Genomic DNA, 26,913 nt, shown 5'->3' with positions numbered 1-26,913 from the left:
ACTCATGCAGATCAAATAGATCCTGCTCGAGGGAGCTCACGGTTTCTAGGAATAAGACAGCATGGGGATTGCGTGACAGCCTAATGAGACAGCGTGGATCCTTGTGACAGGCAGTGATCTCAGCGCAATAGCCAGGAGTCTCAAAGTGTTTGGTTTGCAAATTAAACCTGTGCTTTGGGAGCAGTTGGCATTAAGCAAAGGTGTGTATGGAAAGCAGTTAGCTTGTTCAGCTGCATTTTGTAGAGATTGACAGCTTGGAGGGTTGTGAAACTGTAAATATTAGTTGAGCAGGTTGTTGAGTCTTCTTGCAGCCTGTAATAACAGAGTTATTTAAAGCAGGGAATGGGATGGTGCATAGTAACTGAGCAAGGCTTAGTATTTGATAGGAATGGTTGGACTCGATCCGGTGGGTCTTTTCCAACCTGGTGATTCTATGATTCTAAGGTTGCCTCAAGCTTCGTGTGCTTTGCTCTTGTTCTCCAGAAGGCAGATCCCTTGCCTGCTGGGTGTCTGAAGTCCACCCAGGAAGTCTTTGCACTGGTCCAAGTGGCTGATCCTGTGTGCTGTTGCATCCTCGGGCTGTGCCTAGCTCACCTGCCTTTGGGGTGGGATGCGGTGAGACCGCTCCTCGAATCCTCTGTTCAGTTGTGGGCCCCTCACCACAAGAAGGATGTTGAGGCTCTGGAGCGAGTCCAGAGAAGAGCAACGAAGCTGGTGAGGGGGCTGGAGAACAGGCCTTATGAGGAACGGCTGAGAGAGCTGGGGGTGTTTAGCCTGGAGAAGAGGAGGCTGAGGGGAGACCTCATTGCTCTCTCCAACTCCCTGAGAGGAGGTTGTGGAGAGGAGGGAGCTGGGCTCTTCTCCCAAGGGACAGGGGACAGGACGAGAGGGAATGGCCTCAAGCTCCACCAGGGGAGATTTAGGCTGGACATTAGGAATAAATTTTTCACAGAAAGGGTGATTGGTCCCTGGCAGAGGCTGCCCAGGGAGGGGGTTGAGTCCCCTTCCCTGGAGGGGTTTAAGGGATGGGTGGACGAGATGCTGAGGGACATGGGTTAGTGTTTGATAGGAATGGTTGGACTTGATGATCTGATGGGTCTTTTCCAACCTAGCGATTCTATGATTCTATGAAGTGCCAGGCGACTGAGAAGTAATGAGGGAAGTGTTGGGTACATGGTGAGGTGGGATGGATGTCCCTTCTTGCTTTTGCTCCCAGCTGTTGCTTGCCACTGCACACATCGCTTCCCTCCTTGTGTCCCAAAGATTAATACTCTTTAAGCAAGCATGTTCCACATCGCTTTGAAGGGGGGGGATATTTATGTCAAGTGTAAAGGCAAAAAGTCAAGGCTGAAACCATTTACCCGATAGCCGAGGTTGCTTGGTGCGTAGATAACTCATAAACACCTCTTGCTGGCCAGTCTGCATTGTCTTTAGTGTCCGTTTCCTCAGAGTTCTCGATTCCTCCCTCACCTGAGTGTCCGTGACTCAGAACGTGCGCCACCACGCGTTTCAGCTCCTTCCAAGTCTGCTCCTGAAATGGCACGAGTAGTCCGTGAATCATCGTTGTGTAACTGCTGGGGACAGGGTTGACTCACTCGTGTTTGGTCGGAGGAATGTTTAATTCATAACACGGGTCTGGATGGCAAAGGGGGAGATTTCCCCTGGCACAGCAGGATGTGGCTCCGTGGCACTCGGTGGGATCTGGCTGTGTCCTCACCGAGGTGTTGCTAAGGTAGTGGAACAAAAGGGAATGCAGGGCTCAATCCTTGCCCTGAACCTGCATTCCTCTTCAGATGCTTTTACCCAGTCCAAGTTGCTAAGTTACGGCTGAAATATATTCAAGGTTAGGAAATACTCTTCCGTTTGGTGTAATTCCACGTGCCAGAGGGTGTTTGCTTTGAACCGAGCTGCCGTGGTGTTCTCTGCGATACTCTTCCCCCGTGTCCCTCCTTTCATGTGCTCTCTTGAAAGCAGGGAAGCCCGGTTTCATGCCGCGCTCACTGCCGAGCTCCTGCTTGCTCTGCACAAACTGCATTGATAATTCCTGTGGCAGCAGCAATTTTCCCAGAACCCCAGGTCTGTTCAAAGAAGAGGGAATAGCTGGGTTCTTCATCCCCCTGCCCTGCTCTCCTTACAGTTTGCCTTCGCTCAACCAGAGCTGCTAACATCCCCCTCCCGCTCCCTTGCCAAGTATTAAGTTTCTATAAATAAGTTCTCCACCGGTGGGCTGATAAAGCCATCGCATCCCCTTACTGTCAGAAAAGAAAATATATACCAACAAGGAATCTAAAATAAAATTTGCCCTTTATCTTTTCATTTCCTGCTTCCATTTAAAGCCTTTCACATTAAATGTTTTGTCTCCTGCTGCCATGACAGCTGATGCTGCGCCTTATTTATGGGGTGCGGAGTCGAGGCGCTGTGCCAGTTCTCCAGGAAGGATCAACGTGAACCGGAGAAGAAACAGCATGGCCAGCAAGTCCTGCCTGAGGGGCATCCCTGCAGCACAGGTCCTGTCCCAAACAATCACTCCCCAACGCTTCCCGTGGGATTTCACTGTGACTTCATCCAGCCTTTCAAGAGCGCCTCCAGGTAGAGGTTGGAAAAGGGTTTTGTACACGTTAATCCTAGAAGCATAGAATGGTTTGGGTTGGAAGGAAACTCAAAGCCCATCCAGTTCCATGGGCAGGGACACCTCCCACTGGACCAGGTTGCTCCAAGCCCCATCCAACCTGGCCTTGAACCCCTCCAGGGATGGGGCAGCCACCCCTGCTTTGGGCAACCTGGGCCAGGGCCTCCCCACCCTCACAGCAAAACATTTCTTCCCAAGATCTCATCTCAATCTCCCCTTTTGAAGCTTAAAACCTTCCCCACTTGCTCTGTCCCTGCCCTCCCTGATCCAGAGCCCCTCCCCAGCTTTCCTGGAGCCCCTTTCAGCACTGGAAGCAGCTCTGATGTCTCCCTGGAGCCTTCTCCAGTCTGAACAACCCCAGCTCCTTCAGCCTGTCCTTGTATGGGAGGTGCTCCAGCCCCTGGATCATCTCTGTGGCCTCCTCTGGACTCGCTCCAACAGATCCATGTCCTTCCTGTGCTGAGGGCTCCAGGGCTGGACACGGGACTCCAGGTGAGGTCTCACGAGAAATGAACTCCTGGCCTCAGAGAGTGGCCAGGAGTTGCAGAGCAGCCTCCGAACACGGGGACCAGACCTCAGCACTAACCTCGAAGTAGCAAATTATTTTTGTAGAGGCACTTCTGCGATGCTGCTGAGGTCTGGGGCAAAGCCCGCAGGTCTTTCAATTGGCTCTCCAAGACGAGGAGACTCCCAGTTTGTTGTAGAAACCTTGCTTGGCTTCAAGCTTGTCTCGCCCAGGGGCTTTGCACTGTGGGACCCCCAACCACCCTCTCCCTTCCCCAGCTCCTGGCACGGCAGCAGCTCCCCAGGAATGTGCTGTTGGGTGGCAGGAGGACACCGGAGCCTCCACTGACCTCCTTGCTGATGCAGGAGAGCACCTGCCCTGTGTCAATTCGCAGCGACCTCTTGGAGGGCTACGTTCGGTGTTTACTTCGTAACTCCAAAACAGCTCCTGGCATCCAAACAACAACAGCAGAGGAAAACACTCCTGGGAGGTGAGAGGCGGCTGGCAGGGAGCTGGAAGTCCCTCTCCTCTCTTTGGGAGATCAGCTCCTCTTTGCTCCCAGCTGGAGTCCCAAAGGTGCCACCAGAAGCAATGACGCCTTGACAAGGGGTTCCATGAGTTTGCCAGCGTGGCTCCAGCGCCCGTCCCTGATTCATCATCCGTCACACAGCAGCAGGAAGGGTGTTTCCAGCCCTGGGGTTGGCTCTGGGTGAGGCAGTGACTCTGTCTGGTGTGGGGGGACATCCTGGTGTCTGGCACCGCTGCCTGCCCGGGGAGAGAGTGGAGAATAAAACAGCAGCAAAGATGTAAGGATGGTCCAAATCCTTTGGGGATGGAAAGGAAAAAACCTGCACTGTAGGCATCTGTGCTGGAGGGGAAATGATGGGCCCAGCAGAGCTGGTGTCACCTCCCCGTGTGTCCACAGCAGGTTTTGTTGCTCTTTAGCTGCTTTTTCTTCCAAGCAAGCAAGCCTCAGCCACACAGTTCCGCTCCAGCTCTCCTGTAGAGATAAATTTAGTCTCTTCTCATGAGAGGAGCCCCACACGGGTCATGTCAGGATGAGGTTGAGTCGTGCTGAGGTTACCCGGGAGCTGGGAAGCAGGCGCCTGGCTCGCTCGAGGTTTGGCCTCCCCTTTTGTTCGTGACAGCGTGTTCCGAGTCCAGGGCTGGGCGAGGTTTGGAGTCAGGACCCGGGCTGCAGCCTGCAGGCTAGCCAAGGGTAATAATATCTTTATGCCCGTAATTAGTTCCTGATTAGCATAGTTTTAATATAAGCCAGGCTTGCTCTCTCCTTAGAGCGCTCTGCTTTTTACAAGAGGCTGAGTAATTGCCTCTGTGGCCGTTTGGCAGCACCGATCAGCCCCGCTGCCTGCGCAGGGACCCTGCAGCCGCTCCCGGGCTCGGGCACCCTCCGTGCGCTTGTTTTAGTGGAGCGATAACTGCAAAGGACATTTCTCCCAGCCCAGCCATCCGCCCGACATAAAAATGAGATTGCTTCAATTATCATAGAATCATAGAACCACCAGGTTGGAAGAGACCCATCGGATCATCGAGTCCAACCATTCCTATCAAACACTAAACCATGTCCCTCAGCACCTCGTCCACCCGTGCCTTAAACACCTCCAGGGAAGGTGACTCAACCACCTCCAAAATTAACACAGACATCAAAAATATATCTGGTATCCAGCAGCACGGGCTTCTGCCAAGGAGAAAGGTGTGAGCTGGGGAGGGGCTGCAGCAGCCGGGCACCCGTGCTGGGCAAACTGGGGCCACTGGGCAAACTGGGGCCACTGGACCAACCTTGGCACTCGGTCCTGAGTCCAAATGACCCCCCAGCGTGGTCCCAGGCTTCTCCCACCAGCTCAGTAATGATTAGGTTTAAAGCGTGACTCGTTTGGGGGTTGCAGACAGGCTTGGCTTCTCTTTTGAAGGCTTTTGGAGCAATGTGCTGGGGTGCTTGAAGGGGAGAATAAAGGATGGAGGGACTCGCTGCTTGCCCGTGTCACAGGCACCTTGAGGGGGAGACCTGCCCTGTCCTGGAAAAGGAGGAGGAAATGCCAAGACCAGCCTGACTTAGGGGACAGATGCAGGGAACCAGCGTGTTTCTGCTGCTGGGATGGTCTGTGATGCTGTGCAGTGATGCGTGGGACCCCATCCTGTGCTGCTGAGCCCTTTCCAGCCACACAGGAGAGGCAGCTGGTGCCGGTAGCGATCACCCCTGGTGTGATGAAGGGCAAGAGATGCTTCAGCTCTGAGCCGTGTGTGTCCCCCCATCTTGGGAGAGCCAGGGGCTTTGGTGCTAAGCCTGGTCTAGGTAACCCCAGCGAGGACCACTGTCCTGGTGGGATGGGGAAGGCAGCAGCTGGGTCCTTGTCCACACCAGCATCATAGAATCACCAGGTTGGAAAAGACCCATCGGATCATCGAGTCCAACCATTCTTATCAAATACCATCCCCAGCCTTGCGCACAGCCCTAGGTCTGGGCTGGTCCTCGCTCATGGTGCTGCCCCTGAACCCACCAAAACCCTCCACCTCTCCCCCAGGATACATTATCGAGTGCGAGTTCTCAGCCCCATGGCAGCGATACTTAAGAATAACCCACAGCTCGGCTGTTTGGCCAGTGGGGTGTGATCGGGGATGATGTTGTGGGGAAGAAGAAGAGGGGACAGTGTTCTAAACATCCGAGGAAGGCAACCTGGCTGGCAAGGTCACTCGGTCTCCCCCAGCCCTGTGTGTTTTACTCCCAGCCTCTCATCTCCCCTGGTTCTCCAGGACCATCGTGGTGCAGGTGATGCCGAGCAGAGCCGATTTGCAGCCAGGGGACTTGTCACCCCATCACTGGAAATCTAAGAGGTACCTTAGGTAAATTACACCTTGAATTTTTGATGCCACGGTTGCATTTGGTGAACTTGGCCGATGATTCAGAAGGTGTTGGTGGGGGATGCAGCACGGCTGCTTCGCAGAGAACCCGTCTCAGCTTTTTTGGCCTTCAGAAATCATGGTTTAAAAAACAAACAAACAAAAAAAAAGCACTTTCCTGAGATAAAATAGCAGCATAAAGCAGAGTGAAGTCAGGGTTTGGGAATTCAGGATCTTTGTTTCATCCTTGTCTTTAATCTCACCCTCTGCTCCCAACCATCAGTTCGATCTCCCTGGCCTTCGTGAGACTGTTTTCTCCCCTCCAGTTAGTGAGAATTACCACATGCATCAATCGTTATCTCAACAGCAACATTCTCTTCCCAGCCTCCTGCTGTTTTGCTGCAAAGACCTCCCAGTGCCTCCTCCATCACAGTGCACGGGGTCCCAGTCGTGGGCACTGGTTTGCTCACGTCCCTCGAGTCACGGCTGCCCGTGCTGGCCCTGGGGGATGCACGGATCCCCTAAAGCATCATAGAACCATGGAATGGGTTGGAAGGGACCTCAAAGCACATCCAGTTCCACCCCCTGCCATGGGCAGGGACACCTCCCACTGGATCAGGGGCTCCAAGCTCCATCCAACCTGGCCTTGAACCCCTCCAGGGATGGGGCAGCCCCCACTGCTCTGGGCAACCACCCTCACAGGAAAGCATTTCTCCCTAAGATCTCATCTCAATCTCCTCTCTTGCAGCTGCAAACTATTTCCCCTCTTGCAGCTGAAAACCATTCCCCCTCATCCTATCCCTGTCCCCACTGATCCAGAGTCCCTCCCCAGCTCTCCCGGAGCCCCTTTCAGCACTGGAAGCTGCTCTAAGGTCTCCATGGATCCTTTTCTTCTCCAGGCTGAACAACCCCAGCTCCCTCAGCCTGTCAGATATATGGGTCCTGTCTTCTTCGGCTGCGTGGGGCTGGCATTGGCTGGCACCAACCAGTGGGATTCTTTGCTGGAAAACCAGGAATGTGGTGTCCATCCTGCTCCCACCACCCTGTTGGGGAGCAGCTGAGCTCCCAGCCTGCTCCCATAGTGAGGTGATAAACACCAGTGGGGCTGAGCTGGGGGGGGAGTTTGACCAGTATGGCAGAAAACAACCTGGAACAAAACAACAGTTGTTTTACTGGTGAGACGATTGCACAAGGGAGCTGGAGCACGACCAAACTTTCTGGAAAGCCATGCGCTCAACCAGCTCCTTCCATCCTTAACCTTCTTGCACATGTGGCTTTGTTTTCCTTTAACACCCAAGGGTGTCTCTCCCCCCTTGAAAGCTCAGCTGTCAGCGGGACATATCAGGTGCTTGCCAGCGCAGTGGCAGTCAGCTGATGGCCCAAATGCCCATGGACTCCCCCCCTGCTCCCTCATTTCTCACACTCGAACCGCTCCAAGAAGCAACAAGAAACCCAGCCAAGGCAGCGCTCTGAATCCATGCTCATCGCCGAGCCCGGACTGGCCACAAACACCCAGCAGGTGAGGTCACGAGCGGCTCCTGCATCAGCTTCATCCACCTTCCAGGGCAGGGGCAACAAGGACCTGGTTTTGGAGAGAGGGTGGGATGTTATCAGGAAGGCTTGTGCGAAGGGATGGGAGTGAGGGGGACAGCCGGTACCCGGTGGCACTGCTGTGAACCTCTGGACTAGCCCAAAAAAATGAGCTTGGTGGCTTTTGGTTCTTTGTTGAGCTTGGTGGCTTTTTGGTTCTTTGTTGCGCTTGTGGCATCACCAGAAACTGGTTAGCGGAGGAGAAGATGCTGTTTGCTGGTGTGAAAGGCAGAAGCTGGGCAGGGGGTTGAGGGGAACCGTGGTCTTTTCTTGCAGTGGTACCATGTCCCCCCAGCCTGTGGCACTGCTGGCAGCCCCAAGCTCCCTTCTGGGGTTGAAAAGCACTTTCTCAAGTCCCAGCAAGAAACGCAGCCCTCGCCACTGCCCCCCTGCACCATCTCCTGATGCCCGTGCCAGCCTCAGGGTGGGCACGGGGCTGTTAGCAGCCTGGCAGCCCCAGGAAATGTGGGTCCCTTATGTCCCCATCAATCCTGCTGCTTCCCACAATGCAGGCAAATAAATCCTTGGGCGCAGCCGAGTGAATCTTTGCATCTTCTTCACGAGGGACGCAGGGGCCGGTCATCAACTTTACGAACATCATTTTCTCTTAGGAAAGGAAACATAAGAGAAAAGAGCTGAGGGTTTCTGCACGTAAGGATTTATCACAGGATGGTTGTAACTGGGTTTCATGCTGAGAGCTGAGCTTTTTCCCTCCCAGCGTGATGCTGCCTGGTGACTGGGCTGCAGCTGAGGGAAGAGCAGGAAAGGCAGGTTTGAAGGTTCATTGAGTGTTGCAGCCACTCGCCTGCCCATGCAAACAGCCCGAGTCTGCTTCGAGCCCTCTGGGGTGGGCACTGAGCTGGAACCGGTCAGATTTTCCTTATGGCCAAGGAATTGTGGAGTTTTGGAGGCACGAGGCCAAAGGCTGGAGGGAAATGGGGGAACTGGGTGGCTTTGCCATCACCTTCCTCCAGGGCTGAGCTGATACTTGGTGCAGGAGCTGCCTTTGAATCCAAGTCAACTCCTTTACCAAGAGCTACAGGCATGCAGAGCTCTTCAAATTAACAGCTATGTTATTTTATTGCCTGTTAATAGAGACAAAAGAAATTATCAGCCTCATGCAGTGCTTGAAAGCCAACTTTGCAGCAGGATGCACTGAGATGCTCCAGGGAGCTGGGTCTTCCAGAGGTGAAGGAGCTGACCGTGATATAGAAGATGAAGACCTTGGTCCTGTGCTGACAGAGCACTTGTTTTTAAAGTGATTTTGCTTTTCAGCACTCCAAAATTTTCCCACTCAGAGGACCCCAGCTCTTTCTGAGGTGTGGGTTTCTTAGGGTCAGAGCCAAGATGCTTGGGATGGAATAGGCACTAATTAAAGATGAGAGAATTTAATCTGCTTGATTTCTTTTGGCTTTGCTTAGAGTTGAGAGTAAATAACCCGTTCAGCTCAGACTCTTGATATTTGGCTCTAAATGGGGAATGGTACCCGGCAATCGATGCCCCCGGGAGCTCCAGCTGGGATGGCCAGTGCCATCAGGACATCGATGTGATCATCAGAAAAGTGAGTCTCTCTCAGGCCATGGATGTTGCTGTGATGGGACCTTGGTGTGATAGGACAGTCACAAAGGAGAAAAGCCAGGGAGATGCCTGCTTGTGGATGCTTTGAAGTATCTCCAAGGTTTGGTTTTTTTCTGGAGAGGAGATTTCTCTATACAGAGAAGTGTTCTCCTTCCCCAATATTTTCTGACTCATCTTCATCCGCAGTGCCTGCTTGCTGCTTTTTTTTTCTTTTTTTTTTTTTTAGCTAGGGGAAACATATTCAAGGTTTCTGGTTTTGTTTTTGAGGATATAGATTTATCTGTAATTCCGTATATTTTTAGTGACATAAATATCTTCTGACATTCGCGATGACTTGAGCCGGCAGAGGTGATTTATTTCAAGAGTGTCTTGTTTCAGAGCAGCTCGGTACGTGTTTGCGGTAGCATTTATCTGCTCCGAACGGGCGAGCTGCTTCAGAACAAAACCAGAATGAAAAGAGCCAGTTCTCTCACTGCAGAGCTCGCTCTGAGTTTTGCTTAAGAGAAAATAACAAGAGCTTTATCCAATTGTGGGGTTATTTTCTCCCCAACTCTCTTTGCGGTGCCAAGGTTGCTAGAATTGTGTGTTATATCAGCCGAGTTTCAGCCTTGGACTGTCTCTGAGGCAATAAATACTGGATTGAAGTCATGTTGTGAGCTCTCCTCCAAAGAGGTGTTATGACAAATCCGCTTGCTTTTCGCTTTTCGCTTTTTAGTTTTATTAAGGAGGGGGGTTACAAACCCAAACCCCACATCAAACCTACAGCTTTCAAGGGAGAAATCCTCTTTAAAAGTTGCCGTGAGCTAACAAAATGCTAAATGCTTTTATTAACTTGTAGAAAAAGCTCTGAAGAGCCGCGTTCTTCCCTGACTGAAAAGCACTCATCGAAGTGGCCTGGCTTTGTTCCCTCTGGTAATTGTAGAGTAGGAATCCTTCTCCAAAGTGTGTGGTGATGGAAGAATAAGAAAATGGGAAGGTGGGGAGCATGAAAAGCCACCTTAGGGGAAGGTAAAGGAGCTGCTCTGTGTGTTTTGGAGGTAGGAGGGTTTCTCCTGCCCCTTCTCTGCCTTCAACCCACTTCATCGCACTCCTCCAGGCGCAAAACAAAGCAGGCACCTGCGCCGAGTGCTTGTTTGCTCGGCGGTTTAATTGCAGCAGGAGGAGCGTGAAGGGGAAATTAAAGCAGCAGAGCTTTGGCTCTTTGTTGTAGCATGAGGAATATGTTGCATTGTAGTGGTTAAAGCTTTCAGGTTTGGGCTGTAAGTGCTGGCAGCAGAGGAAAGGCTGAGCCCGTCCTCCTTGCAGAGACCCTCATAGAGATGTTAGACCTAAAAGGAGGCTGGAGCCAGGTGGATGCTTATCTCTTCTCCCAAGTTATAAGGGAGAGGATGAGAGGAAATGGCCTCAAGATCCACCAGGGGAGATTTAGATTGGATATTAGGAACAATTTCTTCACTGAAAGGGTTCTCAGGCACTGGCAGAGACTGCCCAGGGCAGTGGTTAATTCACCATCCATGGAGAGGTTTGAAAGATGGGTAGAGAAGATATGGGGATACGGAATAGTAGTGGACAGGTTGGTTGGACTCGATGATCTCAAAGGTCTTTTCCAACCAAACGATTCTATGACCCAAGAGCAGCCTGGCAGCTGGCTGCCCATGATGGGAAACTCCAGGTTTATTCCTGGCATGAGCAGGGAGGTCCCACCATCCTTCTGTCAGTGTCTCCTGGTTAACGAGGGGGTGATGGTGCTGCCCTGGTCCCACCAGGGCTTGGGGTTGGCAGAGGTGGTGTCGCTCACATGCAGCAGCACGTTCTGGAGGCTCTGCTAGAGAGAAATGGCTCTTCCAAAGTCATTATTATCAACTGCACTGGTTTCCTTCTAGCAAAAGCAGGATGCAAAACTCTCCGAGCTCGGCTGAAGCTGGAAGAAGAGGGAGAAAGTCATTTGTGCTCACAGAGGCAGGCAAACCAGGGCTCTGAACACGCCTTTTGAGAGCTGCTCCATTGGGCTGTAGCAGAGGGCAGGGCTGGAGAGCTCAGGGGAGCTGGTGCTTGAGCATGAACCATCTTGATGAGGGTTTGATGTGTCCTTGTGGCACGTTAGAGTGGTGGAGGAAACGGTCCTGCTAGTGCTCTGCTGTTAAATGTCAGGAATGTCCCAAACTAAGGTGTCTTCAGAGGGTGCAGAAAACGCTGCTAACTCTGTCAGCAGTGCTAAGAGGCCAGGGACTGCCCAGGGACATCAGACTGGAGGGGCTTTATTAATAAACTTCCTTTGCAAGGCATGTCCTAGCTTTGGAAAAACTTAAGACCATCATTAGCGCTGTCTTGTAAGGGGAACTGGGGTTGTTTCATAGCAAGAGGTGTCATGAATACAGTGTATTAATAACCCGGCATTACCCATCCAAGGAATGCCTTGATCCATTTTGGTCCTTCGACGAGGCCACCACATGAACTTGATAGCTCTTCTCGATCGTTCCCCTCTGTTTCTTTTGCCCCCAACAGATATAAATTGGGGCTTTTTAGGCTGAATATTAGGAAGAAAATTTTCACAAAAAGGGTCATTGGGCAGTGGCAGAGGCTGCCCAGGGAGGGGGTTGAGTCCCCTTCCCTGGAGGGGTTTAAGGGACGGGTGGAAAAGGCATTGAGGGACGTGGTTTAGTGTTTGATGGGAATGGTTGGACTCGATGATCCAGTGGATCTCTTCCAACCCAGTGATTCTATAATTTTCTTAGACTTTGCATTTCAGGCTGGGGCTGCCAGCCCCAAGCATCTGAAGATCTCACCCCTAGCCCTGCCAGGATGCTGATGCAGATAGTGGCTTTGCCATCCCCATTCCTCATGGTCCCTGTATTCTCTTTCTTTGCAGACACCCTCAGTGCAAACCCATTGTCAGCCCAGCACAGTATGTCCCGAACTCTCCTCTTGATGCCCCTTCGCTGCTACTGAAGCCCCCAGCCGCCTTTTGTCCAGCACCATGGTGGGGCAGAGCCCCTTGGAACCGAGCGAGAGCAGGACCGCTGTCCTCCTGGAGCCCTTTGTCCATCAGGTGGGCGGCCACATGAGCATGATGAAGTACGACGAGCACACGGTGTGCAAACCCCTGGTCTTGCAGGAGCTGAGCTTCTACGAGTCACTGCCCTTGGCCATGAGGCAGTTCACCCCCCAGTACAAAGGTAAAGGGAGGGGGTGCTGGGGAAGGGGCTGAGGGTGGGGCTGGTGTTATAGAAACAGGGAATGGTTTGGGTTGGAAGGGACCTCAAAGCCCGTCTAGTTCATAGAATCATAGAATCATCAGGTTGGAAAAGACCCACTGAATCATCGAGTCCAACCATTCCCATCAATCACTAACCCATGTCCCTCAGCACCTCGTCCACCCGTCCCTTAAACCCCTCCATAGGGAAGGTGACTCAACCCCCTCCCTGGGCAGCCTCTGCCAGGGACCAATGACCCTTCCCGGGAAATATTTTTTCCTAATGTCCAGCCTGACCCTCCGCTGGTGGAGCTTGAGGCCATTCCCCCTGGTCCTGTCCCCTGTCCCTTGGGAGAAGAGCCCAGCTCCCTCCTCTCCACAACCTCCTTCCAGGGAGTTGGAGAGAGCAATGAGGTCTCCCCTCAGCCTCCTCTTCTCCAGGCTAAACACCCCCAGCTCTCTCAGCCGTTCCTCATCAGGCCTGTTCTCCAGCCCCCTCACCAGCTTCGTTGCTCTTCTCTGGACTCGCTCCAGAGCCTCAACATCCTTCTTGTGGTGAGGGGCCCACAACTGAACACAGGATTTGAGGTTTGGTCTCACCAGTGCTGAGTCCAGAGGGAGACCTGCGACGGGCAGGGACACCTCCCACTGCATCAGGGCCTCCAAGCCTCATCCAACCTGGCCTCGAACACCTCCAGGGATGTTCCCTCTCACCCCATCCTTGCTCTGCCTGATCCAGAGCCCCTCCCCAGCTTTTCTGGAGCCCCTTTCACTCCTGGAAGCTGCTTTAAGTTCTCCATGAAAGTGTCACCAGGACTAGTCCTGAGATGGGGGTGAAGTCTGGTGAGGTGAGCACGAGAAGTACTGGCTGGCTTGGTCCGGGCTGGGGCTGAGCCGCGCAGCCCCATCACTTGTACTTGTAGGTTTTGCTAAGCAAGGACGCTTCCCGGGTGAGTGTGTGCACAGGCTCAGGTCTGTGAGACTGGGAGGGTTTCCTGGATCTCTGTGCCTGGGGTTGAGTCTCTGATGTCTACTAAGGGTTGAGCGCTGGTTGGTGGCACCAGGATATCCCCTCCTCTTCCCACCCCCTTGCTGCTATGGTTGCCCTTGGTAGCACAGGGGACTCCTGTTATGTCAGATAGGGATGAAATTGGTCTCATTCCGAGGGGGACAGGCAGGAGAAGATGGAAACTGAGAGCATGAACGGGATCTCTTCCCAGGGAGCTGGGAATGTGCGCAGCAAAAGAGCAGAACAGAGAGGGCAAACACGGCACAAACACCAAACAAGGGGCAGGAATGATGGAATTTTCCATCAGTGTTTGCTTTGAGGATTTTGCAGGTTGTGGTCTGATGGCATGAGGCACTGAGTTGGTGCAGAAAAGCAGACTGGGACAGTCTTGTTCAAAACAGGGTTTCCAAGTTCTGACACCTTGTGTGTTTGGATCAGTAGAGCTTTTGGATGAGCATCCCTGGCAAGGGAGGTTTTTCTGTACCAGAGGCAGAGCTCAGGGACGCCTATGCCCCGCATGCTTTGATTGTAGAAGAGGGGAAGGTTTGTGTCAGAGGCAGAGGAGGAGCTGGTGAGGGCAAGAGAGAGAGTCAAGGTTGTCATGACCTGGAGAGGAGATGGTCCTTGGGCCAAGTGTGAAATACCCAGCCTGAAAAAACTGCCCAGGGAGGTAGCGAACATCGGGTTAGCTGGGTGTTCCACCTTAGCTGAGCCCTTCTTCCCCCAGGTCCTTGGAAAACCAGAGGCACAGACCACTTAACCTCTTAAAGATCACATCCAGACAGCCACAGGCGAGATCCTCCTGGGACAGGGGAGAACCTCTTACCTGCCCCTCTGCTCGGTACCTCCCTTTAGTTTCCCTGTCCCCAACTCTCCTTGCCCTGAACCACGTTCATAGCTGAGTTTCTCACCCTAGCTATCAAAAATCAGCACTTGGTGTCTGTGGGGGTCCTATTTTCTAAAGTCATCCTCCCTCCCTCCTTCCCTTTCTTATTCCCTCCCTATTTCTGCTTTTACTGCCAGACTTGTGCTGCTCATAAAGCTCCTGACCCTGGATTTTTGCGAGAGGCAAGAAGCTCAGCTGTCACCTAAAAACTTAAAATATCTTTTGGTCCTTCAGCGTTAACAGAAAAAGAGCTAAAAAGTGCTAGCTGCAGTTTCGATGTGCCTCCAATCCAATCTCTCCCTTTCCCAGAAAGTCAGGAGCCTTTGCAGATTTACAGGACAATATTAAAAAGATGCTTAAGAAAGAAAATAATTCTCCTTAGCAGGGGCCAGGGTTTGGTGCCGGAGAGCTGGACCCAGCTCTGTCTCTAATAACTTGGGACTGCTTAACATCTTTATCAATTCAAGGCTGGCCTGGTTTAATAACCAAATACCCTTTTGTCTTCTTTTTCTTTTCTCTCGCAAATCCCAGTGAGTTTTGTGACGAGGGGTAATTAAATAGCAATTCTTCTGCACTTTGTCATTGGGCACACGCTCTTTTTTATTCTGATTATAGCCATCCCAGCCCTGAATGCCAAGGAAATTAAAGAGGTGGAACATTTTCCCATGAGGGTGATGAGCATCAAAAGGGAATAATCCTGAGGTCTTCATCACCCGTTCACACGTGTCCATGTTCCTCATCTCTATTCTTAGGCTGCGAGGAGGGACCATTATGTAATGCTGACACTATGTGCGGTGTTGATCAAATATCATCGTTCGAATCTAACACCCAGCTGGCTGCTTGCAAAACGCCTAATGCCTGCTTATCCATTTCAGGCAGGTTGGTGACCTTGGGACCGGCTTTTCCCCCCACCAACCTTATGCAAAGCTCTGCCTGTCCCGAGCTGAGCTTGCACGAGGATGCTGGACTTGTTTTCGAGTCTGGGTCTGCTCGGAATCCAACTGCATGTGGCAGGAAATAAATGCACATGTAAAGTTAAAAATAAATCCAGAAGGGTAGAGGTGCAGAGTAAACCGCTCCTGAGGGTCACTGGGATGGCACTAGCATGGTGACAGCACCCATAAATACTTGCTGGGGATGGACTTGTGATTTGGTGACACTAAAAGGCCAGCAAAGATAAGCACCTAAAGGCACCTTTGCTCCCAGATGGATGGTTTCTTGTTGCAATAAAAGCGAAGGTCGGTAGCCACGTGTTACAGATTTCATAGAACCACAGAATGGTTTGGGTTGGAAGGGACCTCAAAGCCCATCCAGTCCCACCCCTGCCATGGGCAGGGACACCTCCCACTGGATCAGGGGCTCCAAGCCCCATCCAACCTGGCCTTGAACCCCTCCAGGGATGGGGCAGCCACCACTTCTCCAAGAAACCTGGTCCAGGGTCTCCCCCTCCTCACAGGAAAACATTTCTTCCTAAGATTTCATCTCAGTCTCCCTGCTTGCAGCTGAAAACCATTTCCCTTCATCCTACCCCTGCTCTCCCTGATCCAAAACCTCTCCCCAGCTTTCCTGGAGCCCCTTTCAGCACTGGAAGCTGCTCTAAGGTCTCCTCAGAATCTTCTCTTCTCCAGGCTGAACAACCCCAACTCTCTCAGCTCATCCTTGTTATGTGCAGACAGGTAACTCAGGGCACAGGCAAAACCTATATGGGAGCACACCAGGAAACACAAGTAATTAAAGGCTGAGATGTAGGTTTATGAAGGCAAAGTTTTCAACTGGAAGGAGGGAGAGGATCCCGTTCCCTTGCAATTTAACTGCTCATTTTTACCTTTGAAAATCTCCCCATTAATTTTCCTATTAATGTGAGATACTTAAGAACTCTTCATTTCACGCTATATATAACGGTTTTAGGGCCAGCTTGTCAGCACTATGCAAATCAGCACAGCACCACTGACTCGCAGATATGTAATTGGGACAGTTTTTAAGGTTACAGGCTGCTCTAGTGCCGTAACCGAGGTGAAGCGCTAGATTTGGAAACGAGGACTCGTTTCGCCTTGCAGTGACTTTTTAAAACTGAAAAGGCTTTGATTTAGGCAAGAGATACGCTGGCTTTTTTTTTTTTTTTTTCCTTGAAAATTTAAAGCAGGCATCCAAGCTGACAGGGATTTCACTTGCTCTCAGGTATCTGCAATGTGGAATTTTTACAAAGGGGACTCGGTGAAAGATCGATCAGCTGGGAAATGTTGGAGTCTGAGAAAGATGGGGCTCTCTATAATCACCATAAGCAAAGGAGTGAGATGGCTAAAAATATTATTTACCCCCTCCTGAAGGTTTCCAGCTCTCTTGGGAGCAGCTTGTGTATATAAATTAGCTGACTTAACCAAACCTGCACAGCACGCTGCTTGGATTAATGCTAATTTTACAGCTAAAGGGATGAGAAATGGTTGTGGTAGCTGAGCAGAGGGGCTGTGTGCAGGGAAGTGCATCCAAACACAGCTGGGCTTGGAAGGTTACAGGGTGCAGGACCCAGGGAGGGATGGGTGTCCCAGATCTAAAGGAGGTGGCCGATGGCTGCAGACACCCTGGGCTGCTGCAAATCAAGTAGTAAAAGCCTCCCTCAGGCAGCAAAACTCAGGAGGCAGGACTGCACACACAAACAGAGGGCAAATCCTTGGGTCTGTGTTTACTTATATAATTTGACTTTAAATGGAGAGAAGGGATTTTGCATATTTATTTGCTTTGGCGAATTTGTTTGGGAGAACAGAGCTGCTGAAATGCATCTCCTCTCCACGCCCAAAAGACCCTGGGGACAGCCAGATGAAACCCAGCTCCACGTGTTACTCATGGGGGCTAATAGAATCACCAGGTTGGAAAAGACCCACTGGATCATCGAGTCCAACCATTCCCATCAATCACTAACCCATGTCCCTCAGCACCTCGTCCACCCGTCCCTTAAACCCCTCCAGGGAAGGGGACTCAACCCCCTCCCTGGGCAGCCTCTGCCAAGGACCAATGACCCTTTCTGTGAAAAATTTTTTCCTAATGTCCAGCCTAAACCTCCCCTGGTGGAGCTTGAGGCCATTCCCTCTCGTCCTGTCCCCTGTCCCTTGGGAGAAGAGCCCAGCTCCCTCCTCTCCACAACCTCCTTTCAGGTAGTTGGAGAGAGCAATGAGGTCTCCCCTCAGCCTCCTCTTCTCCAGCCTAAACACCCCCAGCTCTCTCAGCCGTTCCTCATCAGGCCTGTTCTCCAGCCCCTTCACCAGCTTCGTTGCTGTTCTCTGGACTCGCTCCAGAGCCTCAACATCCTTCCTGTGGTGAGGACTCTTTGCAGTGGTGAGTTTTGCTGGTCCAACAGCCTTGACCATCCTCTTTTGGATGGGCTTTACCACAGCTAGTTTTGAAAGCAGCTACTTGAGTATCACCGTGGGCAACTCATGCAGCTGGCATCCCCTCAGAGCCCCAAAGGATGATGCTCTAGATATGCCCCTGCTGCCTCGAGAGGCTCAGGCAGCCCTGGCAGAAGAAGCAGGAGCAGAAGCGTGGTTATCAGCCATTCCCAGAAAGGTCAGAGCTGTCTGGTACACGAGCCATTCCTGCTCTGTCATTTGAGACGTGGAGGCAGCCGTCTCCGTGCCAGGGATGGGCTAAATACGTGATGAGCTGAATGTCATCTGAGCCCTGGGATTCCTGTTAGAGTCAGGGAAAATTGCAATGTGGAAATACACAGTGGCGTTTTAAACACTTAGAGTGGAAAGTAATAATCCCTGTTCATAGTCGTGCTCCTCCTTGTGCGCAAACACCGGACACATGAGGGTCTGGTGTCCCACATCAGCCATTTGGGGGCTGGTGCTTGAGCAAGGACATGACCATGAGGATGGACAGACAGCACGTCCGCAAGCAGCACTGCCAGCCCCTCGCATGCCGCTGCCCTTGCTCCTGGGTGCTTTCCAGTGAAAGGAAAGAGTTGGCATGCTGGTTGTCTTTGGAAAATTCCTGCTCCCCAACCTTCCCTTTGCTTCCTTCCAATGAAAAGTATTGCCAGCTTTGCTGTTGTCTTGAAAAGTGAGACCTAAATCCCTTGGGAGATAAAAGCCAGGAGCTCTGGGTCCAGCATGGGGGTCCTTGCTGAGTCACTCAAGGCACAGCAGAGCCTGGAGGGATGGAGGATGAAGGAACATGATGTTCAGAGGAGCTGAGGGATCATTAGAAATGCCTGTGGCTGTTTTCCAGGGTCTCAGACTAATGGTGTTTACTGGGCTTCAAATCAGAGTGGGATCAGTGTTAGAAGCCACTAAAACATGAGAAGGCACCTGTCCTGCAAAGCACTGGCTCTCTCAGGAAGGCTGGAACTCCTGCCCAGGGAAGTGGTGGGGTTCCATCCCTGGAAAGGTTAAAAAAACACGTGGCTGTTGCACCTTGGGACATGGTTTAGCAGGCACGGTGGGGTTGGGGTGATGGTTGGACTGGATGAGCTTAGAGGTCTTTCCCAACCTTAATGATCTCATGATTCTATGACTACCCCCTCGAGGTGGTGCAGATGGTGGCCAAGCCCGTGTGGTAACACACTGGTTAATCTTATTCTGGTTTTGTTTTTCCCCTTTATTTATCCAGGTGTTGTTTCCGTGCACCTCAAAAAGGACAGCCTCGGCAACCTGACCCTGATCGCCAGCCCCAGCCTGCAGACCGAGAGCTGCGGCCGGCGGGATAACCCCATCGGTGACTCCTCAGTGACCATCTGGCACAAATGCAAGTGGGCTACTAGCAATGGCAGCGAGCGCCCTCTCGTCAAGTGGAGTCACACACAGCTCACCAAGACCTTCAAAGACAGGTGAGGGTCTGCTGCTCTCTGTAAACCCCCTCCTCATCATCTTTGAGCAGGGTCAATCAGGATGGGGTTGGTGGCACAAGTCCTGGTTTAAGGCAAAGTTAGAATCATAGAATCACCAGGTTGGAAAAGACCCACTGGATCATCAAGTCCAACCATTCCCATCAATCACTAAACCATGTCCCTCAACACCTCATCCACCCGTCCCTTAAACCCCTCCAGGGAAGGGGACTCAACCCCCTCCCTGGGCAGCCTCTGCCAAGGACCAATGACCCTTTCCATGAAAAATTTTTTCCTGATGTCCAATCTGAACCTCCCCTGGTGGAGCTTGAGGCCATTCCCTCTCGTCCTGTCCCTTGGGAGAAGAGCCCAGCTCCCTCCTCTCTACAAGCTCCTTTCAGGGAGTTGGAGAGAGCAATGAGGTCTCCCCTCAGCCTCCTCTTCTCCAGGCTAAACACCCCCAGCTCTCTCAGCCGCTCCTCATCAGGCCTGTTCTCCAGCCCCCTCACCAGCTTCGTTGCTCTTCTCTGGACTCGCTCCAGAGCCTCAACATCCTTCTTGTGGTGAGGGGCCCAGAACTGAACACAGGATTCGAGGTTTGGTCTCACCAGTGCCGAGTCCAGAGGGAGAATAACCTCCCTGGCCCTGCTGGTCACACCGTTTCTGGTGGCTTCATGGTTCATCTCTTCTGCAGTGGATGGAGCAGGGCAGACCTGGCTATCGCTGCGATGCTGTTGCTCAAATTTATGCCTCAAACTCTGCTTTAAACCTAATTCCTCGGAGCACAGCACGCTCAAAAAGGAGGAGAGGCCCCAGGAGAACAGCCACCACCAAGCACACAGCACATATGCCCTTCTGCTGGTAACCAGCCAGAAGCAGCAGCTTTGAGGTGGGTCGATGCTGTCCCCATCCCAGGAGAGAGCTGTCTCTGAGAGGCATCGTGGTGTTTGCAAGCACATTGCAACCCTAGGGCTTGCAGAAGCTTTATCAAGACATCTTTCATCTCAAACAGGTTCAGAAAAGACCTAGGTCAGCGATGACTGAAGGGTGCAATATTGCGACCGTGAAACCGCTGCCCTGGGCAGAAGGGAGTTATGGTTTTTGGATGTGTGAGATCAGGGAATGACCCTCTAAGGAGAAAAATGTCTTCAGCACTCCCTCCCTCCTCCCCCTCCACAAAGCCAGCCCCTCTAAATTGGGAATCACTGCTCTTGGATGAATTGCTTGTGTTGTACCTGTTAGGCAGATAAATAAAGATTCTCGGTCATTGACGCCGTGAACGGGACTTTTCATAGGAGCCAAGCAAGCTTTGAAATTATAACGAAAGAAAATATTGGCACCCAGCAATCGCTGCCTTTCTGAAAATTACTCTTGCAGAGTAACAAAGGATCTCTGCAGCCTGAGCATGATGAATATGTTTCCTTCTAGTGCCCCTCAAAAATTTACCTTATCAAGTTTGAGGCTCTACAAAAGAGAAGGGGAGGAATATTCTCTTCTGCAGCTTAGAAACCCAGCGTGTTCTTTTGTGTGTTTTGTCTAGCTGCCCGGGGAAGATGTTATTGAGGACAGACCTTCAGTACCACACAGATTCACTTTTGGAAGATGCCAACGGAAACGAGGCAGAAAGAAACAGCTACAACCCCTGGGGACTGCACTGTCACAGGCAGCACCTGAACCGCATGTCCTCCAAGCATAATGAGAACAAACTTCATCGTATCCTTTTGCCTTTCCCCCCTACAGCAGAGTCTTGGTGACAAATAACAGCTGGTAATCAATGTATGTTTTATTGCACGGGGTACGCATCCCTCCCGTGGGAAAACAGAGAGTACGCAGGATATGGAGAATATACAGAATATAGTCGCTCTGTTATAGAATCATAGAATGGTTTGGGTTGCAAGGGACCTCAAAGCCCATCCAGTTCCACCCCCTCTGCCATGGGCAGGGACACCTCCCATGGGATCAGGGGCTCCAAGCCCCATCCAACCTGGCCTTGGACCCCTCCAGGGATGGGGCAGCCACCTCTGCTCGGGACAACCTGGTCCAGGGCCTCCTCACCCTCATAGCAAAACATTTCTTCCTAAGATCTCATCTCAATCTCCTCTCTTTCAGCTTAAAACTGTCCCCCCTTGTCCCATCCCTGCAGTCCCTCATCCAGAGCCCCTCCCCAGCTTTCCTGGAGTCTCTTTCAGTGCTGGAAGCTGCTCTAAGGTCTCCCTGGAGCTTTCTCTTCTCTAGGCTGAACAACCCCAACTCTCAGCCTGTCTTCATACAGGAGGTTCTCCAGCCCTTGGATCATCTCCGTGGCTTCCTCTGGACTCGCTCCCACAGCTCCATGTCCTTCCTGTGCTGAGGGCTCCAGAACTGGACACAGGACTCTAGTTGGGGTCTCATGAGAGCAGAGCAGAGAGACAGAATCCCTTCCCTCGCCTGCTGGTTCCACTGCTTTGGATGCAGCCCAGGACACGATTGTTTTTTTGGGCAGTGAGTGCCCATTGCCAGCTCATGTTGAGCTTTTCATCTCCCAGAACCCCTAAGTCCTTCTTGTCAGGGCTGCTCTCAATCCATTCCCTTCTCCCACTATTCAGTTGCATAAGATGATCATTATAGGTCCCTTGCAACTTAAATATTTTATTAAAAAAGGAAAAAAAAACACCTAGTTCCCATAAAGGCGATTCAATGTAAGTCAAGAATCCCCTTGGCATACATTTAAAACCACAACTCTAGGAATTAGCAGCTGCCTCACCTTTTATTTTCCTATTACACTTCATTACCCACCAGTCATGTGAGTAATACGGTTTAACAACTTGCCCCACACCCACTGGAGTGAGTACAGCACGGAGGCAAGTGTCGGATTGACAGCCCAGGGCTATCGTGTCACTAGAGAATGGAGCTGTTGGTGCTTTAATTGGTAGGACTGTACTACAGTAAATTAACTGAAATTGGCAGCAAGGGGCCTATAGCGATGACATGTTGGTAAAATTGGCTCAGAAAGTCTCATTACAGTTGTGAGCTATTATGGAAAGCATCAGCAGTTGCTGTGATTTAAGACCTCTTTCAATTGGAATTTAAAAGTATTGGGTTTTCCTTAACTCATGTGCAGAGTTTCTATTGCTGGAAAATGTGGTATCAAAATACAATTATCCCTGCATCCTGGATTTAAAGATGGGAACCCGGCAGCACGGTGATGATGCCTCCGAAGAGAAGAAAGCCCGGCACATCAAGAAGTGTGAACAAAGCACCTCTGCGTCTCTGGGCGTCCGCATCTGTGGGATGCAGGTAAGACAGAGCCTGAGTCCTTTTGGTGTTTGCCCAACACACAACTTGAAACTAAGCTGGAAATCTAAAGAGACTTTTTCCTTTAGAGGTGTAAACTGAAGCGGTTTCATTCCTGTCTCCCTCCAAATGCAGGCTAACTACTTGGCATTGTGTCCTATCCTTAAACGGGACAGGATGCTTAGGGAAGAGTAAGGAATGTGGCACATAGAGAGTTACCTTGCTCATCTCCCTTCTTTGGTTTCGGGAGACTTGGCTGCTTACAGTCACCCAGTATGAGCAGCTGGAACCAGTTTAGCCCAGTGGAGAATATGCCTGGAGTGTGCTCAGGTGGCCAAGAAGGCCAACAGCATCCTGGCTTGGATCAGCCGTGGGGTGGCCAGCAGGAGCAGGGAAGGGATCGACCCCTGGACTTGGTGCTGGTGAAGCTGCACCTTGAATCCTGGGTTCAGTTTTGGGCTTCTCACTCCAAGAAGGACATTGAGGGGCTGGAGTGTGTCTGGAGAAGAGAACAGAGCTGGGAAGGGTCTGGAACCCAGGGGTTGTGGGAGCGGCTGGGGGACCTGGTCTGCTTAATGTGGAGAAGAGGAGGCTGAGGGGAGACCTCATTGCTTTACAGTTCCCAGAAAGGAGGTTGGAGCAAGGTGGTTGGTCCCTTCTCCCAGGTGACAAGTGACAGGATGAGAGGAAATGGCCTCAAGCTGCACCAGGGGAAGTTTAGATTGGATATTAGGAAATATATCTTTACCAAAAGAGTGGTGAGGCATTGGAACCAGCTGCCCAGGGCAGTGGTGGAGCTTCCATCCCTGGAGGAGCTAAAAAACCATGTGGCCATGGCACTTTAGGACATGGTTTAGCAGGCACGGTGGGGTAGGACTGACAGTTGGAGCTTAGAGGTCTCTTCCAACGTTAATGATTCCATGATGCTATGATTCTGTACACGAACACAGATTCCCCTCTTGTGCGCAGCTCTTGGCTGCTGCACAAAAAAGAACAACACACAAACATCCTGTTGCCCTGCTCATGCCTTCGCAGAGCTGCCTCCTCACGTCTCCGCAAGAGCAAGGGGTTTATTTTGTGCTAAACATTATGGTTCCTCTTGCTCCTGGTTGCTGCCCTTCCCCATAGAAACCAAAACCACGCATTTGTTTCACTTACACTTCTCAATCAGGTTTCAAAATGCTGTTCTGCTGTGCTGGAAGGATAATTGTGACAATGATGATTATAAGACACACATAGAGCAGTACAAGCAATTGGTGTCAAAACCTGTGTCCCTTCCTGCTCTCTGACATCCTTCTGTTGAGCAGATGATCCTTTAAATTACAACTGGTACGTGATCTAATTCTAAACGCACTCCCTCGTTTCTTACTCAGAGCTACCAGAGCCTCACATACAAAATTCTGTTTCAATCTTGTCTCTCTGTGTTTAAGAAAGCAAGATTATTCTACCCGTGCATTATGTATGTTGAGATGGTGCAAAGCCAGGGTTTTCCTGCACTGCTGCAAACTCCTACCATAGCCAGAGGGAAAATGCTGTAAATTACCGGTGACGCGGCTATGACTTACAGCTATTTGGGTTTCACAAAGGGATAATTTATAGCAGTACAACAAGAATTTGTACTAGTGGTTTAAACTGAACAGTTTAAATCTCCAGAAAAGACAGGAGGTGGGATTCGGGGAGCAGTCGGCAGCACACTGCATCGCTAGACATTGCCAGGCTGCAGAGGATTTGTGCCCCGTTCCTCTGCTTGGGTCTGAACTTCTTTGATTTGGGGGAAATCCGGGAAAACTGAAGAATTGAATCTGGATTATTGTAGAATCATGAAATGGTTTGGGCTGGAAGGGACCTCAAAGCCCATCCAGTTCCACCCCCTGCCATGGGCAGGGACACCTCCCACTGGATCAGGGGCTCCAAGCCCCATCCAACCTGGCCTTGAACCCCTCCAGGGATGGGGCAGCCACCACTGCTCTGGGCAACCTGGGCCAGGGCCTCCCCACCCTCACAGGAAAACATTTCTACCTAAGATCTCATCTCCATCTCCCCTCTTGCAGCTGAAAACTGTTCCCCCTCATCCTACCCCTGCATTTCCTGATCAAGAGCCCCTCCCCAGCTTTCCTGGAGCCCCTTTCAGCACTGGAAGCTGCTCTGAGGTCTCCTCGGAGCCTTCTCTTCTCCAGGCTGAACAACCTCGACTCTCTCAGCCTGTCCTTGTGTGGGAGGTTCTCCAGCCCTCAGATCATCTCTGTGGCCCACTCTGGACTCTAACATACCCATGTCCTTTTGTGTCCATCTTTCCTCAAGGTTTACCAAGCAGACACTGGCCATTTTCTCTGCAAGGACAAGTATTATGGCAGGAAACTCTCCCCGGAGGGATTCAAGCAAACCTTGCGCCAGTTCCTGTGCAACGGTAACCACCTCCGGACAGATCTCCTGGAGCCCATCATCCTGCGGCTCAAAGCTCTGCTTTCTGTCATCAGGAAGCAAAGTTCTTACAGGTTCTACTCCAGCTCTCTTCTCATCATTTATGAAGGACAGGAGCACAAGGAGAACATGGATAATCACCTTCACTTCTGCAAATCAAACTGCCTCACCTCACACACCAGAGTTGATGTCAGGATGATTGACTTTGCTCACACCACGTTCAAAGGCTCCAAATGCAATCACACCATGTACGATGGGCCAGACCACGGCTATATTTTTGGCCTGGAGAATCTCATCAAAATCCTTCAGAATATCTCCGAAGGAAAATGACAAATTCTGTGAAACAGCCTGGATTTACGAGTGACCGATAGCCCTGAGAAGCACCGCGTTGGGTCGGTTGGACAGGACCCTCACAGCTGCTGGATGCCACGTGCACCACCTGGAAGGAGAGCACGGACGGCTTGCTAGGGTAACGCAAAAAAAAAAAAGCTACGCTGGACTCAAGCGTAAAAAGCAAAGAGCTGAAAGAATCTGTCGTGCCTGCAATCAATCAGAAGATTTATTTTCCTTTCGTGTTTTACTGCTGTCCTCGATTTATTTGTGAGCCAAAAGAAAGCGTTACTTGAAAAGAGTCTTAATGATAAAACAGGACCTGCTCACCTCTACGCTTGCGAAGCCAGAGATGCTGTGCAGTGAGTGAGACTATTAAAATGAGCTGGCAGGGCTGAAGAGATGGCAGGGTTGCTTTCCGCACGACGAGCTCAACGCAAAGACATAATAAGGAGAGCAAACTGCACACCCTGACGTTCACACTCCACATGCCCAGCACTGCAAGGCAGGCAGGCGTTGTCTGTACAGCGCAGGTGTGGACGTGCAGGTGTATGAGATGCTGCAGGGGTTCTCTGCTGCTTAAGGGGGACCTCAGACCAAGAACTGGACCTCACCAACATTTAATATCCCTGCGGGATTGTAACAGGGCATGTTTCAGAAACTTTCTAAGCTTGAAGTATGAGCATGCGATGAATTCTGGTAGATACCAGTCACAAAAAGCATTCACATCAAGACATTTTTGCTTAAAAAAAGAAATAAAAGGGGAAAAAAAGTGTGAGATTGAGTCAGTAACTGACACTAAAGGTCACCTAGAAATGCTTTGATACAAATATTGTGTGTGTGTTTGAATGAAACAATAACAAAAGACTCAAACTAATGTTTACAGCTTTTGTGGACAGATTTTATTATTATGGAACAAATATAATTCCTTCCTGCATGGTGTGGGAAACCTGAAAGACAAATCCTTATGCAAGGAACAGAGCTACAGAACCCCATTACCGGGGAATGGGGATATAAATAAAATTGTCTAAGTAAGTCTCACCTATTGCCCATTTTTTTTTCACTTCCAGAGCATCCTTAACTTACGTTACGTTCTGTTTCGAGCTGTATGTTTTGAAGAGTGCCATTATTTCCACAGGTTTAAACACCAGACCTCCAGGGAGACCCCTTCACTCGTATTTTACTGCAGACAGCTGGTGAATCGCTACAATTTACAGCCGGAAAATTTAAGTCATCAGGCCCAGTTGCATTATTTCACTTGGCCTAAAGTTCATCTGGGAAGGCCTCATTATTTTATTGGATATTCTTTACAGTGTTGCATATTTATGGCCCACAAACGACTATAAAGAAAGCCACAAATGCGAATGGAGAGTCATCAATTGCCTTGGCTCACACACTGTGGTCCTCTGACCAGTGCTAATTGCGGCTGGTAACGACTCTGCTGATGGATTTTGACAGACCCACCTTAGCGTCTGCACAGCTTCTTGCTGGATGCCCACACGGGGAGGTTGGGTTTGAGCGAAAGGAAGGACGGTGAAGGTTCTCAGGGTAACATCGTCAACCCGGCCTTCTTGTCAGCAGAGCCAAACGCTCCTCTTGGCCTCAGGCCTCACCTGCTTTTGCTCCTGGAAAATGGCAACCTGTTGCTTGCTCCCTCCCCTTAGACAGGAACACAAAATGTTCAAGTTTTTAACTGTTTCCCCAAGTGACAGGGGACAGGACAAGAGGGAATGGCCTCAAGCTCCGCCAGGGGAGGTTCAGGCTGGACATTAGGAAAAAAATTTCATGCAAAGGGTCATTGGTCCCTGGCAGAGGCTG

At 51.0% G+C, this 26,913-nt stretch overlaps 1 protein-coding gene and 1 long non-coding RNA gene across 3 annotated transcripts; one reads left to right on the top strand and one right to left on the bottom strand.

Moving 5' to 3' along the window:
- Window positions 1-2,287: 2,287 nt before the first annotated feature.
- On the bottom strand, window positions 2,288-3,451 carry LOC138730651 (uncharacterized). The gene is made up of 2 exons (XR_011339062.1): window positions 3,216-3,451; window positions 2,288-2,624 (listed from the first exon to the last, which is right to left on the bottom strand). It is a non-coding gene; the product is annotated as an uncharacterized lncRNA (long non-coding RNA).
- A 3,831-nt stretch (window positions 3,452-7,282) lies between these two features.
- Window positions 7,283-26,136, top strand: IP6K3 (inositol hexakisphosphate kinase 3). 2 transcript variants are annotated; one of them, XM_069875970.1, is made up of 6 exons: window positions 7,283-7,512; window positions 12,031-12,337; window positions 18,858-19,074; window positions 20,612-20,784; window positions 22,172-22,347; window positions 24,646-26,136. In XM_069875970.1, the coding sequence occupies exons 2-6, from the start codon at window positions 12,139-12,141 to the stop codon at window positions 25,093-25,095; spliced, it is 1,215 nt and encodes a 404-aa protein (XP_069732071.1). In that variant the 5' UTR covers window positions 7,283-7,512; window positions 12,031-12,138; the 3' UTR covers window positions 25,096-26,136. The 2 variants fall into 2 exon arrangements, with proteins under 2 accessions (XP_069732071.1, XP_069732072.1); XM_069875971.1 differs by lacking the exon at window positions 7,283-7,512 and adding an exon at window positions 9,243-9,261.
- Window positions 26,137-26,913: the final 777 nt, after the last annotated feature.

Source organism: Phaenicophaeus curvirostris, chromosome 24 (genome assembly GCF_032191515.1).
Source record: "Phaenicophaeus curvirostris isolate KB17595 chromosome 24, BPBGC_Pcur_1.0, whole genome shotgun sequence".
Classification (NCBI taxonomy): Eukaryota; Metazoa; Chordata; class Aves; order Cuculiformes; family Cuculidae; genus Phaenicophaeus; species Phaenicophaeus curvirostris.
The sequence above is the reverse complement of the archived record's forward strand: the minus strand, read 5'-3'. Positions and strand labels throughout refer to the sequence as shown.

Coding starts and splice junctions, on each gene's coding strand:
- IP6K3 (XM_069875970.1), top strand. CDS start 12,139: ATGGTGGGGCAGAGCCCCTTGGAACCGAGCGAGAGCAGGACCGCTGTC. Junction 12,338..18,857: donor GTTCACCCCCCAGTACAAAG/GTAAAGGGAGGG, acceptor TTATTTATCCAG/GTGTTGTTTCCGTGCACCTC. Junction 20,785..22,171: donor TAATGAGAACAAACTTCATC/GTATCCTTTTGC, acceptor ACTCATGTGCAG/AGTTTCTATTGCTGGAAAAT.